Here is an 18623-nt window from a genome sequence, read left to right as displayed (position 1 = left end):
CTGCATCCAACCTTGTGAGAATGGGGTCTTTCATGCTGTCATGCCTGTTGAAGGACCCCCGTATCAAGAGGCTTAAGGAGAAGGACCTGTACTGGGTCGCGACTCTACTAGACCCTCGGTACAAGCATAAAGTGGCAGAAATGTTACCAACATACCACAAGTCTGAAAGGATGCTGCATTTAGAAACCAGCCTGCAAAACATGTTGTACAATGCTTTTAAGGGTGATGTCACTTCAGGAACTCATCAACATTCCAGGGGCAGAGGTGCCAGTAATCCTGCCACGAGCGCACCTGCAAGGACAAAGCACTTTGGCCACTCTGTAACGTCAGACATGCAAATGTTTTTCAGTCCAAGGCAGCGGCAGAACCGTTCGGGATCCACCCTCAAAGAACGCCTCGACCGGCAGGTAGCGGACTACCTGGCATTAACTGCAGATATCGACACTCTGAGGAGCGATGAACCCCTGGACTACTGGGTGCGCAGGCTTGATCTGTGGCCAGAGCTGTCACAATTTGCGATGAACCTCTTGTCTTGCCCCGCCTCAAGTGTCCTCTCAGAAAGGACCTTCAGTGCAGCAGGAGGGATTGTAACTGAGAAGAGAACTCGCCTAGGTCACAAAAGTGTGGATTACCTGACCTTTATTAAAATGAATGAGGGGTGGATCTCGGAGGGTTACTGCACGCCGGAAGACTTGTGCTGAGTTTCTGATTCTGACTCCCCATGCAGCTGTCCTTCTCTGCACGCCTCATGACTCCACATACAGCTGTCCTTTAGCGTCCTCCTCCCTCCACCACCGTTACAAACTAGGGTGCAAACCCTACTGGTTTAATTTGAATCCAGGTAAATCCTGAGTTTTTCTGGCCTCTGTGCTTCAGTGGCTGTGACAAAAAAATTGAATATTTTCAGCATTTATATGGCATATTTTTTATGGCCTCTGTGCTTCAGTGGCTGTGACAAAAAAATGAATATTTTCAGCATTTATATGGCATATTTTTTCTGGCCTCTGTGCTTCAGTGGCTGCGACCAAAAAAAACAGAATATTTTCAGCATTTATATGGCATATTTTTTATGGCCTCTGTGCTTCAGTGGCTGTGACAAAAAAATGAATATTTTCAGCATTTATATGGCATATTTTTTATGGCCTCTGTGCTTCAGTGGCTGCGACCAAAAAAAACAGAATATTTTCTGCATTTATATGGCATATTTTTTCTGGCCTCTGTGCTTCAGTGGCTGTGACAAAAAAATGAATATTTTCAGCATTTATATGGCATATTTTTTCTGGCCTCTGTGCTTCAGTGGCTGCGACCAAAAAAAACAGAATATTTTCAGCATTTATATGGCATATTTTTTCTGGCCTCTGTGCTTCAGTGGCTGTGACAAAAAAATGAATATTTTCAGCATTTATATGGCATATTTTTTCTGGCCTCTGTGCTTCAGTGGCTGCGACCAAAAAAAACTGAATATTTTCAGCATTTATATGGCATATTTTTTATGGCCTCTGTGCTTCAGTGGCTGTGACAAAAAAATGAATATTTTCAGCATTTATATGGCATATTTTTTCTGGCCTCTGTGCTTCAGTGGCTGCGACCAAAAAAAACAGAATATTTTCAGCATTTATATGGCATATTTTTTCTGGCCTCTGTGCTTCAGTGGCTGTGACAAAAAAATGAATATTTTCAGCATTTATATGGCATATTTTTTCTGGCCTCTGTGCTTCAGTGGCTGCGACCAAAAAAACCAGAATATTTTCTGCATTTATATGGCATATTTTTTCTGGCCTCTGTGCTTCAGTGGCTGTGACAAAAAAATGAATATTTTCAGCATTTATATGGCATATTTTTTTCTGGCCTCTGTGCTTCAGTGGCTGTGACAAAAAAATGAATATTTTCAGCATTTATATGGCATATTTTTTCTGGCCTCTGTGCTTCAGTGGCTGCGACAAAAAAAACAGAATATTTTCAGCATTTATATGGCATATTTTTTATGGCCTCTGTGCTTCAGTGGCTGCGACCAAAAAAAACAGAATATTTTCAGCATTTATATGGCATATTTTTTCTGGCCTCTGTGCTTCAGTGTCTGCAACAAAAAAAATTTATATTGTTAGCATTTATATGGCATATTTTTCCTGGCCTCTGTGCTGCAGTGGCTGCGACCAAAAAAATTAATATTGTTTGCATTTATATGGCATATTTTTTCTGGCCTCTGTGCTGCAGTGGCTGCAACAAAAAAAAATTAATATTGTTTGCATTTATATGGCATATTTTTTCTGGCCTCTGTGCTGCAGTGGCTGCGACAAAAAAAAATTAATATTTTCAGCATTTATATGGCATATTGTTTCTGGACTTCTGGTTCAGTGGCTGCGACAAAAAAAACATAATTTTTCAGGAAAGTACACATGCCTAATTTTTCAGGGTTCTGCAACAGTGGCAAAATCGCATCTTTTATGGTCACCGCAGGTGATCAATAAAGTAGACCAAAACTGGGCCCACACTGCAGAATCAGTGTTTTTTGGTTCACTTCACTGTACATTGAATTACCTCTGCCTGACAGTGCACGTGCGCACAAGCACGGTGACTGCTAAACACACCACTACAGAAATATTGCCACCAACAGGACGAACATCCTGGAGGTGACAAGCAACTAGTAATTAAAAACTATTATTTGCTCACTTAACGGTATCATTCATTAAAGCTCTTTGCGTCTTTTTGCGTTGCAGTAAGCACCGCGTTTCGTCTTTGCATGTGAACAGGCTGTAACCTTTACACGACTTGATTGGCATGTAGACGCCGGACGTTTTAAAGCATTTTATTACACAGGTTTAGAAATGTAGTGTGATTTCTGCCCTTTACAGCACAAAACGCAGCGCTGTGTCAACAATGGATTTTTTAGAAACATTTTTGCCCTTGATCCCCCTCTGGCATGGCACTGTCCAGGTCGTTGCACCCTTTAAACAACTTTAAAATCATTTTTCTGGCCAGAAATGTCTTTTCTAGCTTTTAAAATTCGCCTTCCCATTGAAGTCTATGGGGTTCGCGACGTTCGCGAACCGTTCGCATTTTTGACGCAAGTTCGCGAATATGTTCGCAAACTTTTTTTCCGACGTTCGCTACATCCCTAGAAGTAGGTAGAAAAAGCACAAAACTAAAAAGGGGGTGTTAAAATAGTAAGATGTGAGAACAGAGGATAGCTGTTAAGAAGAAAAATGCAAATGACAATAGACAGATTGGGATAAATTAATGCATAAAATACCACATTAGGAGAGAAGTTGCGTGGGTAGCTGTGTCCCAGATTTAGACATAAGGATGGTCGGAGAGAGCAATATGACAAAATAAAGAAAAATGGAAGAGAAAAATGGGGTATGAGGGATTGTTAGCAGTTTAGCAATAATAAAGCAAGTTATGTAAGTGTAAAGTGAAAAGACAAATAGGGAAGAATGAGTTGTAAACAAAAGAAAGAAGGTAGAAGAATAGAAAGAATAGGTACAAGGAGATATGTAGGCTTGGGATTCCATCTGTGATCTGTGTCTGCATAATAAATGTGAATATTGTAACTTCCAATATAAATGTAGCTACATCTACAGAGAGCAAAGTCTCCCTGTTCTGGCTGACCTGCTATCTTCAAAGTGCAGTATTATATATATTTTTTTATCTCTAACAATTTGAACAGCTATGTTTCAGTTTATGAAGTCTATGTTTTCTTCCAAGCTTCAATTATGTAACAGGGGTCTGAAAATCTTTTTTAATATTTATCTTGTGTTGGTATTGAAAAGAAACTTTGCAATCAATGATTCTGGATCTTTAAAACACATCGGAACAGCCATATTATAAATCTGCCCTGCAGACTAATCTGCATCTTTTTTAATGTATAAGCACAGTAGGGAATTTGTAGAACTGCGATTATAGGCAGAAGAAAGTCTACAGGGGATAGTCGATATGTGTAGTGTAAATTCTAAGCATACAACTGAATAGCAATTAGGTACAGGGACTCATTGGCATCACATCTGGGGATACTTTATCAAAATAGTGTGCCGCTTTGATAAATAATCATTAACAACGCATTATTTTAGGTGTCCACACAAATCTTGCAGCCAGATAAACAAATTGAAAAACACTGAAGTCATTTCATATATTTCTACTCTTAATTCACTTTCCTGTTTGTTCCTTTGCAGGAGGGAGGGTGTTTTCCTATCCACAAGACTGTGCTCAGCACATGCTGAATGGAGATAACCAGAGTGGAGTATATTACATTTTTATCAATGGAGACATGAGCCAAAGTGTGCCAGTATATTGTGACATGAATACTGATGGTGGAGGCTGGATTGTAAGTCTTGGTGGGCTGAACATGCAAAACATTAATTCATTGCCTAGTGTTTATAAGGGCTCTCATACATGGCTGTTTTTGCCTGAGCTTCCCTGCGTTGCTCTTTCTTCCATTCAGCCGCAGGGCAGCACAGAAGTAGACAAAGTAAATTATTTTGAAGGGGGTTGTACTCACACAGACACATGTATGCAACAAGCTGCGTCCCAACCTACATTTGTGACCACTGATGGTGGAGGCTGGATTGTAAGTCCTGGTGGGCTAAACATGCAAAACATTAATTTATTTACCCTAATCATCTTGTAAATTCCCCAATAAACATACCATCACAGCTGCTTCTGCATTTTTTTTGTTTGCCAAGACTTTTAAATTGAAATCTCAAAAGAATAAAAATAGTTGATCTCACCACCTGCTACCTGTTGAGGTGCCAGAAAAGCACAGTTGTAAAATACATAATCATGGAAAAACTTTTCACATCTAAATGAGTCTTAATAAATATGTCCTTATGTGTTCTTGCGAAGCACTTTCCATAGTACTGTGTGGAAATGGATTTGAGCATGGTCAGCATTAAAGTCAAAAGTAACAATAGGTTATAGGATTAAACTAATTAAATTTAGTTCATTGAGATACTGCAGTTCAAATATTATAATTTTTTCCACCTTGGATTGTATTTTTTAAACTGGTGTGAGGTAAACTAACATAGGAGGCAAATAGTAAGGCCCTACAGCATAAAATAAAAAATGTTTTAAAATTTTAGTGTCAAGACTTTTGTATCAGTGGCTCATTTACAAGCACTGGGCAAATTTACTCCTGGGCAGTATCACATGGCAACCAAACAAATGTTTGCTTGCATTGTTCAACTTGCAGCTAGCTGTATAAAGCCAATCACTGATCGGTTGTTATGGGTTACTGCCCTCAGCAAATTTAACTAGTGTTTATAAGGGCTTTTACACACTGCCGTTGTTGCCTGCGCTTGAGTAGACCCAGTCAATTATTTTGAAGGGGGCTGTACTCACACAGATGCATGTATGCAGGTGAAATGCAACACGCTGCATCCCAACCTGCGTTTGGAGCTTACATGTGTCTGTGTGAGTACAGCCCCCTTCAAAATAATTGACTACGTCTACTCCTGCGCTCCCCTGCGGCTGAACGGAAGAAATCACAACGCAGATGAGCGCAGGCAGAAAGAGCCGTGTGTAAGAGCCCTTAATGTTCCCTGTGTCCTTTAGGATAATTGGTCTACTCCAGCTCTTAAACTGTTTAGTAATACAGGTATGAGACCTGTTATCCAGAATGCTCGGGACCTGGGGTTTTCCAGATAACAGGTAATTTTAAAAATTTTGATTGTTTTTATACAATGGAGTCTATAGGAACTGGACTTTCTGTAATTTGGAGCTTTCTGGATAACAGATACCATTCCTGCACATGAAATCAAGATCTTTAACTACAACATAAACTTTTCACTGCAGGTATTTCAAAGACGCCAGAATGGACTGACAGATTTTTTCCGCAAGTGGGCAGATTATCGTGTAGGATTTGGTAACCTGGAGGATGAGTTTTGGCTGGGTGAGTCAAAGTGCACCTATATAGCAAAGGATATATTTAAACCTCTTTCCAATCACTCCAGGGACATCCAAGTGCTTGTTTTGTGAATTAAATTTTACAATGTGTTAAAAACATGAATAGCAGCCTGTAAAGCAAGAAACTAGCTATTAGATATTTAGCAAACTTTTCATGGATTTGTAAACATATAAGTGAGTTAACTGAGTTGTCAATGTTATTTTCCTTGAAACAGTATGACAGTCTAATTCAGTCATCATCTACTTTCCTTTTGTGTATATGGATACGTTTTTTGCCATGCTTTGAATATTTATAAGACTATTTTTTTTTTTTTGCTGATACCAATTTACGCAGGACTTGATACCCTGCATCAGATGACCTCTCAGGGGCGGTATGAACTTCGGATTGATATGCGGGATGGACAAGAAGCAGTCTATGCATATTATAATAAGTTTAATGTTGGTGATGCCCGTAGCTTATACAAGCTGCGCATTGGGGACTTCAATGGGACATCAGGTATTTTCATATATAATTTTACACCAAGTGATATTTTAGTCTTACTTATATTAGAGCTGCATAAAGCTGGAATCTTATTTATACATTTATTTTCAATAGTCTTGCTTCTCTCTGATTTGTGTATAGGTGATTCACTCACTTACCACCAGGGACGGCCGTTCTCTACAAAAGATAAAGACAATGATGTTGCTGTGACAAATTGTGCCTCCTCATATAAAGGAGCATGGTGGTATAAGAACTGCCACCGCACAAACCTTAATGGCAAATATGGAGAATCCCGGCACAGCCAGGTGAGAACAAAGCTGTTTTACACAAAGCACAATATTGTTGGACAAAAGAATTCCATATTTCATAAGAGATAATATGCCCCTTTATCTATGAAGAGTCAAACTGGATTCATAATTTCTTGAACACACAATTCAAAAAGTACTTTAGATACATACAATTATCTTCAGACAGAGAATCTGTACAACTTTTAGCTTTTGCAGATCAAAATAAATTGAAGAATTTTACGCTATTAGTTTCTACAGATATAACATTTCAAAATATTTTTTTTCTCGAGGCAGATCTCAGTTACCTGCTTGCATAATGTAATTAGCTTGGGCTATTAGCAATGGTGTGAACATGTGATGGTAGCACATTTTAATGACTAATGTAAATACTGCGCTACAAAGCAAGATAACTATTCAAAGTATCATATCTAGAATAAAATATATTATAGTTCAATAGATGGCAAGTAGTATAAACAGATACAAAGAATTGAAAGGATAAAGACAAACAAAAACAAGAAAAAGACAAATATGATAATTTAAAGTGGTGACGTAGCAATTTTTAAAGAAGCCAGTATTGCATGTGGCAGGCAAAGAAGATCTACTATATACTGTATATTTGTTTATGTATATACAGATATTCAGGGGGTCAGCCTCTCTGCACCCCCATCCCCACTGGAAGTTTATAGCCTTTCTACTCTGTGTCCACCTCAGAGAGACCTTATTAACATTTTTTACTACAAATAAATACCTTTCCAAAAGATAGCCTTCCTGTGGAAAGTATTCTGTATGTGAGACAGACCAGTTGAATGGAGTGTATATACAAAGGAACATATCTTACATATTGTACATATCTAAAGGTCTCCCTTATGTAAATGAACACCTAAGGGTCCTTTCAGCATACTCAGGTAGTTATATCCCTTTCCTGGGTCCATAGTAATTAAAGGGGTTGTCCACTCGGTGGCAGCAGTTTAAAGTATAAAGGAGTTTAGCCCCATGTGCTCAAGTTCTTTCCTGGGACCTTAACTCACTGTGAGGTATTACAGGTCCAGGTCTGCCGGTGTTAAAGATAGATATTTATTTAGATAGAGTTATTTAATTATAGTAAGATTGTCATAGTTTCTCTAGGAGCAATAGAGAGGCTCATGGTATGTAGTGAGCAGTGGGTGTGGTGAGGACCAGTGAGGGTTCCAAGACCCAAGATCGCAAGATCCTGGGCAGGAAGCTCTCTGAGAATATGTTGCCCCAGGAGTGTGATAACCTAATTCTACTATTTCACTGGAAAGGAAATGATCCTGTAACTATTACTCTGTGGACATCTAAGTGCCTGTGAATTATTCCATTGCAATGGTTCTTTGTAAATAAACAAGTTATTTTGCTGCAAAACTCATCTCTCTGAATGGATCCTTTGCTGCACTGAACTACACCAGGTACCTGGAGTTGCAGGGAGTTGCACAGGTATACTGGGGTCCTGGGCACAAGTCAAGCAGTTTTAGCCTGGTCACACTCAAGGGTTGGCAACATAATCAAGAGTATTATTGTATGTTTTCATTGTTAACACAAGTATTCATTCTCTAAGCTTGTTCAATTTAGTTTGGAAAGTTGCAGCTACATCAGAACACAAGGGTTCTGCAGGCTTTAAAGTACTTGAAAGAGAATCCCCTAATGCACTGGGGGTTTTTTCCCCTAAACATCTACAAAAGGAATCTACAAGACAAACTTTTCTCCTTAGGGGCTAATAAATATTTCTTTTTTTTCTTTTTATCTGAGTTAGCAAACCTTAAATTTCAAGGTAGAGCATGCTGTGTTTCGTCCAACTTTATGGAACACCATATACGATTCATATTTAGGAAGGTTTACAACTTTTTCCAAGAACTGTTAAATGTCCATTTTTATTTAAGTTTCGATGGCAACATATGTAAGAAGTGAGAGAGAATGGAAATGTCATTTTACCTGTTTACAACATCAGTTGAAAACCTCTTGGAAGTTTACAGCAGGACTTAATAACTGGTTTCCCCAAGGTGTATTTTATCATTTGAACAAAAGCTGACATTTTTGAAAGCCTTTCTACTTAAAGGACATGTGAATCCTACATTTTCCTATCATATATATTTGTTGTTCCCCACCCAAGCCACATAATTTGTACTGCAAAAACCCCCTCCATTTGCCAGCACCCTCACATTTTCCTAAAACAAATAGCAGATTTCTCCCATCTGACATTTTTCCACTGAGACATCATCAGTAACAGTGACATCTGCGAACAGGACAGATATGCTGTAAAGTTCATGCAATGCAGAATGCAGGTTTACACAGGCACAACTTACTTTGATAAAAACTTCTGCTGGGGTTGAGCACTGTCATAATTAAGTTTAGCTCAGGAGAGGTGGTTAAGAGAAAAAAATAGGATCAGACAGCTGGAGCACAGATTCTATGGGTAATCTCTTCATTGGCTGTTAGACTGGAGGGTGTGTTTAGTGTGTGAGGGAGGGGGCCGAGTGGGTTAGAGGAGAAGAAGGATTTTTAAGTGATTAAGGGGATGCTGCAGCCTTACGGTCAACCTTTTAACAACCAGAGTGGCAGATATCTAAAGATTTCAAAGAGACTGTTCACTGATTCCATATTTGTATGTGAGGGGTTACATGTCCTTTAACTAGTGTTTTTTTAATTCTCTTATTGTTTCCCTTTGCTTCGCCTTTTCATTTCAATAAAATACTTACCATACTGTAAAAAACTGTGAAGCCATATCAAAGGTTTCTAAAATAAAACGTATATGTCTATATGAACATAAGACATTATGAATGCCTTTTGCTGACACATAATTAAGTTTTATATTATTATCTATACTAATGTAAATTCCTTATTTATTAATGAATGCCCCACTAACACTTAGGAGGTTATTTATTAAAGTCCGAATGCAAAAAAATCAAAAAATTTGAGTTTTTCTTTTACTATAAAATCTGAATTATTAGTGGGAAAAAAACTTAAATTTTTCGAGATTTATTATACGCCAAATCTGCCATCTCAGACCTGCCGAGGGTGTATATAACTCAATGGGAGAGGTCCCTATTCTATTTGTAAGTTTCTGTGGTCTGCGGTGGAATTAACCCTGAAAATCTGACTATTTTAGGCTTTTCGGGCAAAAATCTGAAAAATCAACCTTTCGGGAAAAAGCCCAAAAAAATCATTCAATTTGGCAAAAAAAAATCTGAAAAAATATCATACGATTCGGAGTTTCGCTCGATTTTATCGAGTTTTTCCCCAATCCAATTAAATCATGCTTTTTTTAATAATAAATCAAATCAAATCGTGGATTCTACTTTGGTCTGTCTTTTTTTAATAAAATAATCAGAAAAATTCAGATTTTAATAAATAACCCCCTTATACTCAGTATAAAATTTACACTCATAAATTACAATCTTGTTTTTACAGTTGAAGGTTTTTTTTTTTTATTTCATTTGCCATTCAGCTGGCAAGTCCACACTGTTTGCCTAAATTACCAATGTTACCCTCTTTGACAACAACATTCTCAATTGCCATAGTCACATGACTTGTTGCAATATTTATGGCTACAAAATAGGTTTAATAACTTCCTCTGGAGCAAATATGCTTAAAATATGCTTATTTTTTTTTAAAGATATTTGTAATGTATCTGTAATATAGAGCAACTCAAATCAATAGCATACAGCTCATAGACATACCTATTTGTATTTATTTTCTAAAAAAAAATTGTTGCTATAAGGCAACATACAGTATGCATCTAAGTTTCCTGATGCAACCTTACTTGAAGTAGCTTACTCTGGGGAGTTTAGGGGTTGGTTGCAAGTTCATCAATATCCTCCCATGATTCAGTGCAAGAGGGTACACATCCAAACCAATATGAACCTTAGCATTTCCCAAAAGGCAAATAGCATTACTGGTAGCTAAAGCTTTTATGAGCAAGTATCCCAGCTGATGCTCACTCACATTGCTAAAGGCAGCGGTAGGCCTACAAAGAGTTTTTGTTACATTTTTGTGATATTTTCTGTTGATAAAATAATAGATTCTGTAAAACTAGGATGCGTAACTATCTTTTGAGGATTTTTCTAATTACAGCTTCATACAATCCACATATGTCAAGTTTTTGACACTTGAAATTGTGCCTGAAAGAAATATTTTAGAAGTTTCAGTACATTGCTGAAAACTAATATCGCATCCGCATAATAAAATAGTTTTACACACTGTAATCAAAAGAAAGTTTCTCAGGGTAAAACGATTAAATATTTGATATGATCTTGACAAGATACAGCAACTTTGCAGTTTTTATTTGAAAGACTTTGATTGATTGCGGTAATAATGTGAGGCCATAAAGTGAATTTACAGCTATTTTCATCATCAAAACACTTCCCATGTTGGGATATTAATATGATAAAGACCGGATATAAACATGGAACTGACCTTCACAGAAATAAAACTGAGTGCTATCATTTATTGATTTACATTCCTGTTTTTCTTCTAACCATATGCTTGAAAACTATTTCTAAAAATCAATTAACTCAATTGCAGAGGATTGCCAGTAGAGATGATTGTTTTGAAATGAGAAGTCGATATTATGATTGAAACGTTTTTGGCTGCAAGGTATAAAAAGACTAACATTTCCCACTTAAAAAGTTTTGGCTAGAACTCCCTGCATCAGTCAGTTATGATTTTAGCTAAATTGCCAGTGATAGCAACTAAAGACTTCATGTACAGTCAAAGTGTGTTGTTAGCAGCAATAATTCTATTTTGTATGATAATGTTTTTCATTATATATAAGTGCTTAGAAAACATTTCCCAAAATATGAACCTTTCATATTACTTCTTTTTTTTTTTACAAAAATTTATCAACAGTGGATGATAAAACATACCACTTAATTGTAACATAACTTTAACCTACAAGCTGCAATATTGCATTTTCCCAGTTAAAGCAATGTTTTTTTTTCTTATAAGATAACACTCCATGTGATTAAAGGGGTGGTTAACTTTTCCTGTGACATAGAATGGAATATTCTTAACAGCTTTTAGTCTTAAAATTTTATAGTATTTTAATTATTGCCATCTTTTTCATTCTCTTTCCATCTTTCAGCTAGGGGGTCACTGACCACAGCAGCCACAAGATTATTGCTCTTTGAGGCTACAATTTACTGATACTTTTTATTACTTATCTTTTTATTTGGGTCCTCTACTATTCATCTTTCAGTCTTTCATTCACAACACTGCCTGGTTGCTAGGATAAATTGGAAGCTAGCAACCAGTGAGCTGTTAAAATCCCAACTGCTGTGAATAAAAAAAAAGATCCACAGCATATTGTCACAGAATATCATACATCATACTTACATTTAATATTAAAGGGGAACTATCCCTTTAATATCTCTTTATTTTTGCTCAGAGGAAGATTGATTTCTCATTACTTTTCCCTAGTGATGGGCGAATACATTCACCAGGCAAGAATTTCTGCATTTCAGCACCAGCAAATAAATTAGCGAAACTACGGTGATAATTTGTTGCGATAAAAAAAAATTGTTGACGCCCATGACAGTTTGATGCGCGCATAAAAACTGTTGCGCGTCAAAATTATTTGGGCATGTGGACAATATAGGCATGCGTCTAATTGTCTCAGGCATCAAAATTCTCGTTTCATGGGACAAATTCACCCATCACAACTTTCCCCTAGGTTTTATTACCTTTTATTCATGCCTAGTTTAAAATTGTCTCCAGGGTTTGACTGTTTCAAACCAGACTATTTTGTCCTCTGCCTTAGCTTATCTATTATGTTATAATCCTTTTAAAAATCCTTTTAAGATTAAAAGTAAGGCATGACTTTGCAGCCTAGGGGCATGACTAAAAATGGCCTTCAATTGCAATGTAGGGGGCTTAAGTGTCACTCCTTTCCCTTCTGTGAGTCAACCGCTTGTGTAGAGTTGCCATGTGAAGGGGAGCTGTGAGAAGCTCCTATAGGCCCAAGTGAATTATGGGTTCCTCTAGTTTTTAGTCACTTTTGTCTCTTTTGTCACTTTTTACCTCTATGAGGAATTGTTAATTGTAGAAGACTTCAGTAACGATGAAGTGTCTGCAGCTCAATATTTCAGACTATCCCTTTTATAGCACACTCTAGGACAGTGATCCCCAACCATTTGCCTCACAAGCAACATGTTGCTCACGAACCCCTTGGAAGTTGCTCCCAGTGGCCTCAAAGCAGGTGCTCATTTTTTAATTCCTGGCTTGGAGTGAAGTTTCGGTTGCATAAAAACCAGGTGTACTGTCAAACAGAGCCTCGTGTAAGCTGCCAGTCCACATAATAGCTACCAAATGGCTAATCACAGCCCTTATTTTGCACCACCAATTGTATGCTTGTGTTGCTCCCCAACTCTTTTTACATCTGAATGCGGCTCATGAGTAAAAATGGTTGGGGACACCTGCTATAGGAGTGCAAGGTACAGTGGGTGGAATGAAGTTAGTTTGAGCAGTGCTTCACCAAAGAGGAGGAGGAGAGTGTCAGTAGTTTCCCAGGTGACAATGGCAAGGGTAAGGACACATGTAGTTAGCTCCAGGGTAGTAAGACAGCATTTCAGGGCAATACATTTACAGTTGATGTTTTTAAGTGCTGGTGCCAAAATCATTGTCACAAAAAGTGTATGAATTAGCAATGCCATAGAGAGAATGACATGTAATGTGCTCTTCCTCAAGAGTAGCAGAATGCTACTTTAAAAAGCTCTAGAGAAATAATTCTCTTTATTTTATCATATCATACCATAAACCTATTTTGCCAAGTATATTTCAGCAGAGAATATGAAAGCACAGGGGTCCCTTCAAATCTTATCTTTTTCTGTACATTACTGTATTATGCCTTGCATCATTTGTCAGACACTGAGTGCCAAGCTCATTATTTGCTATTATTCATAAATGCTTTTCCCTCTCTGCTTAAATGCATTTTATGGATAAGTTGTTTGTTATTAGAATTTATATGCATAACCTTTTCATCTGTCATAATTACTCTTTTCTTACTGTAGAAGATGTTTTTCCTTCATTTTATAACTGCAGTATTTATTATCTGAGGTATACATGTACTAGGCCCCCAGCATTTCTATGCATGTAGCTACCTAATGGAATATGAATTTTGATATCAATCCACTCTCTCTCATTTTTCTCCCAGTCATATTGACCTTATATTTGAATCCGTTTGTTATGAAAACAATTACCACAAATGAAAACAAAATCTACATGTATCATAACAACTGTGCAGCTCCCATCAAATGAACTATTTACCCCTATATTTTGATAAAATGTATCTGAAAGGATTAGTGCATCAGTAATCCAAAATGACACTCAGGGCCTGTGTTTCTACAGTAATTGTCTAATGTTCATGTTATCTTTTTGTAGTATTGACAGCACAATATTTTACTTAAGTTCATAAATATCAGAAATATTGTCTGTTACTGTGTTTGACTACACACGTCTTGATGTCATTGGGACCATGTATTTTTGTCCACTCAGTGGTACAGTTAGTATCATTTTTGTATTTATTTCCCAAACGACTTTATTTCTTGGCCCCACTTACTGAGCAGTCTACAAGGATTATTGCTTTTTTTAACCTACACTTCTATCATAAGGTTTTTACCTGCACCTTAGCAATGGATATCCTAAGAATTATTGATTATGCAGGAAAAATAATAGGTTTTTACAATCTCCACTGTATTCTATGACAAGCAAAGAGCCTTTAGTGCTTGGAAGGGGCTTATTCCTGACTATAGACACATATTAATGTTACCACAACCTACAGCACACAGTTTGGTCTTTAATAGAACTGGCACTGTTTCATATAGTTAATACTTAATAAACAAACTGTTAACCCTTTTAATGAGATCTAGACTCGCACTCAAAATTTTAAAAACAATATGCATTACAAAGAGGGGCTATACAGTATGTACACACTGGAGCTTCTCCCTTTTAAACAGGCAAGACTACTGTATATCTGAACAACAAACCGCCAGTAAACATTTACAGCCAATCTGACTACTGCAATTTCAGAACAGGGTCTGTGTTTATTACATATGCAAGTCATGATGTTGTATCCTTTTCTGTTAGCCTATAAATATTTTATCATTTTAAATATCTATCTATCTATCTATCTATCTATCTATCGGTGTGTGTGCGTGTTTTCTTTATTAATATCATTATCATTAATCTGTGGTTGTTTTTAATGTATCTGGAGAATTGAGATATATATGCAGATTCCTCAAAAGCAACTCATTGATAGACAACTAGGAATCCATTGCTGATATCCCTGGCAATGTCCTTAGTGACTGTTTTTGTGATGAGGAGCATGGTCACTTATGAAAATGCATTCCATACAGAACTGTATTCTACAAGGCAGATACATATTTCTTGGTACTGGAAAAAGCCACATCAAGAAGCATTCAGCTGTTTCTACCAGCAGTTGTGTGCATCATTCTCTACTACAGGATAGACCATTGCACCCGACTGTTTGCATTTAGGAACACAAAAAATGAATGTTGGACCTGGTAAAATGTAACCAGGTTATTTTGTTAGGCCATAATGGTAGAGAAACAACTAGTTGTCTGCTTAATGCACACACTCCCTTACAAGAAACTATAGAAGCCATATGTTTTTTCTCAACTGAATGCCATTTTTAACACAGATCCTTAAAGCATGTGGATATGGCAGACTCTTCTTCCTGACTAATGTAGACTAATACTAATCGTGCACCGGGTAGATTATAAATGATTCTTAGTTTTAATTCAAATGAAAGCCCAGTAACAAATAAAAACTTTGTTTTTTTAATCTTAATCTATAAAGAATTTACAGATAACAAGTATAGCACATACAGCTTTACTTTCAACCATTCTCATTTGTCTCAATTTCTTCCCTTAGGGAATAAACTGGTTCCACTGGAAAGGTCACGAGTTTTCCATTCCTTTTGTGGAGATGAAGATGCGGCCATATAATCATCGTACCATGAAAAAACGGTCCCTCCAGCTCTGAGCTAAATGTAGCAGCCAAGCACATGGCTCCTCCATGCACACATCTATCTAATGTTTTCCACTTCCTTGCTTTTCAACCCAGCTCTACTCTTCCCAACATCCACAGCCTGCAACTATCTACCTTCATTTCACACTGTTAGTGGACTGGTCATAATACATTACAGAAATTATCCTCTCAAACTCATACTTGCTCTGCATTTTCCTTTTTCAGCAAAGACCATCTGTGATCCCCAAAACTCCTATGCACATTGCTTTCCCTTCTGCATTTGCTCTTCGTTGCAGTTCTTAAACCTCTTTTCCTGAACTGATTGGTACTAAATTATCCCACCCTAATACCTTTACGTCCTTGGTTCTTTCCCTTCTTCTTCAATTTAAGACAGTGTTAATTTCAGTGTACATAAACCTTTTTGGAACCAGCAATGAAATTACCTGTTTTAGTGCCCATGAGAGCCACAACTTTCTGCATTTTAGAGAACAGTGATCTCTAATAATTGGTGTGCCAAACTTTGTCTGTTTCCTCTTGCAACTCCAATTCCTTTTGATGATTGGAGAGTGCTTTGTACACAGTAAATAACTGACCATTGCAAGTGGAATGGAATTACACATGTAGCATTGAAGACTCCTCAATCCAGGAAGCTGTAAAATATTTTCTGCCAGCATCCATGACAGTAGCCTGAATTATTTAAAACAAGATCAAGTAATTCATTTTATTTATTCTGTTATATTGGTTAAAGAAATAAAGGGCCCAAACTGCCTTACAGAAAATGTGGATGCCCTGAAATCCTCTGGTTTTAAATATAATTTTCGTTTAATTAATACTTGATTCAAGTTTTAAAAATGGTATTCCTTCAATGTAAGCAGGCACTTTATATGAGCTGATCCATGATAGGAATATGTTGGCATTCCACTCCTAAGATGACTGTTTGCCTTTAGGATAGAAAGGGATTTGGTGAAAATGTTTTCAATCAGTTTCCATTTTAATACATTGCCAGGCGTTAGGCTACACTGTGGATGATTCTGTGCACTGAAGATTCTCATGCTACAAATGAAGTGGGGCATTCTGGTCTTTGTAAAGTGAATAATTTTATTTGCTCAGCATTTTAGTATAATGTGTTGTACATTTGTTTAACAGCACTGACTATACATTCAATGGACACATTAATCCACACTGTGTCTGAGCAACCGCCATTTACATGGTATGAAAAAATGCAGGAATCCCAAATACTGCATTTTGCATTATCCACATACCACTGTATCTTTTAGTTTCTTAACTATGGAATGATACACCAAATATGCTTTGTGTATCTGCTTGACAAAGGTACGCTTATTTTGTAGCAACAGGTTGAACAAAAAAAATATTTGCACTGAAACCAGTCTGCTCCATATTGTATTTGTAACTTGTGAAGCAGTAACTATCACACAGAAGATCATAGAGGAGACTATTATAGATTTAACACCTTATTTAATCTTGTATCCCTAGTCCTGGATGCTGTTACCTGATGTATAGAACCTTTTTTAATGCATTTTCTATACGTTATTAAAAGATTCCTATTGGGAACATATCTGCGTGCTTGAGTCTCTGTTACTGGGAAGCCGGTAGAGTGGTCACCTAGCTGCAGTCCCGTTTTCGGAATATCATTTCACTAACAAGTTTCCATTCAGAGTCTGCTCCCTTGAGCTTTTATTGCTCAGATGAAACAGAGTGTATTGCTCCATTGATTCGTCTTGATCTATTCTGTCTACTCCTCCATTTCTTATCCAGCAAAGCATTTTTTATTATGTCTTTCCTTATAAATGAGCTGTAATAGATGACTCTATTAATGTCCCTTTGATATCAAAATCTGTAAAACATTGGGTCTTTAGCGCTCCACTGTAGAAAGGATCTTGGGTGTTATCTTAATAACACTTTAATTACAGACACTGACTAAAGAAGAATTACTATATACTGTAGTAATAATTTTCAAAAAAACAGGCTTTAGCTCCAGACTGCAGTCTCAATCCAAACAAAGTTCCTGTGGCCGACAGATTTGTATTAATTGAAATTATGATCTGCTGTTATAGGTTAGGGCCACACGGGGGCCAAAATCAGGTAGATTATCTGAAATACACAGGCTGATTTTAGCCCTATCACAGGCCATAGTTTTCTCGCTTCTCAGCTTTCGTAAGTGCAGAATATGCTTTGGCGCGAACAGACTTCAGCAGATCTTGGCTCAAAATGCAGAAACTTGTTTGTCACTTAAATCCACCAAGTCTGTTCATGGCAAAGCCGATTCAACATTGAAAATAGAGGAGACTTCTGTTTTTAAAATCATTAATTCCCTCTATTTATTTTAAAGGAGATATTAAATGTTATGTTTTAATTATTTTCTACGTAATGGTGGCAAGTGGTTAGAAGGTGCGGAAAACAAATAATTCCACAAACCAATTTTAAAACTACGATTCAAGACTAGTGATGGGTGAATGCAAATGTGTTGAAGTCAATGAGCGACAATTTTTGTTTGATGCAACAACAATTTTTCCATCCATTGGTGAAACCTGGCGAAAATTTCCACAGTTATATAATACCAGGCCTCAACATTTGGGTCATTATTACCAATATGGAAAGGTTTGGGCCACATGTATATCTGCAGAGTCTTCAAATCCAAAGCAGTGATTAGTGGTAAAATAACACAGAAATAAATCATATATTTCTAGTGGTACATAGCATTTTAACCATAAAAATTACAGCACATAAAATACCACTGTATGAAGTCACAAACATATTCTTTTGAACCTCATAGGGAACATTAAGTAAACTTTTAACTAATTGAGAAAGCAAATGGTAGATAATTTGGTAAATAGGTTTGGATAAATAGCTACCTACAATATATAAAATATATAACCATACTACCTAAATATTTAAGGTATTTTGTCAGTAGACCTCAAATCAGTCACCCTAGCAAA

The 18623-nt window shown here is 36.9% G+C and overlaps 1 protein-coding gene across 1 annotated transcript in view; it reads left to right on the top strand.

Annotated features, from left to right (window-relative positions):
* LOC108715624 (tenascin-R) overlaps positions 1-17238 on the top strand; it is a 206753-nt gene extending 189515 nt beyond the window's left edge. Inside the window, exons 18-22 of the mRNA XM_041561497.1 lie at positions 4170-4321; positions 5788-5884; positions 6233-6394; positions 6521-6684; positions 15571-17238. Of these exons, the coding sequence (XP_041417431.1) occupies positions 4170-4321; positions 5788-5884; positions 6233-6394; positions 6521-6684; positions 15571-15681 (686 nt within the window). The 3' untranslated portion in view covers positions 15682-17238. The remainder of the gene's footprint in view (positions 1-4169; positions 4322-5787; positions 5885-6232; positions 6395-6520; positions 6685-15570) is intronic.
* Positions 17239-18623: the final 1385 nt, after the last annotated feature.

This window comes from Xenopus laevis, chromosome 4S, assembly GCF_017654675.1.
Source record: "Xenopus laevis strain J_2021 chromosome 4S, Xenopus_laevis_v10.1, whole genome shotgun sequence".
Classification (NCBI taxonomy): Eukaryota; Metazoa; Chordata; class Amphibia; order Anura; family Pipidae; genus Xenopus; species Xenopus laevis.
The sequence above is the reverse complement of the archived record's forward strand: the minus strand, read 5'-3'. Positions and strand labels throughout refer to the sequence as shown.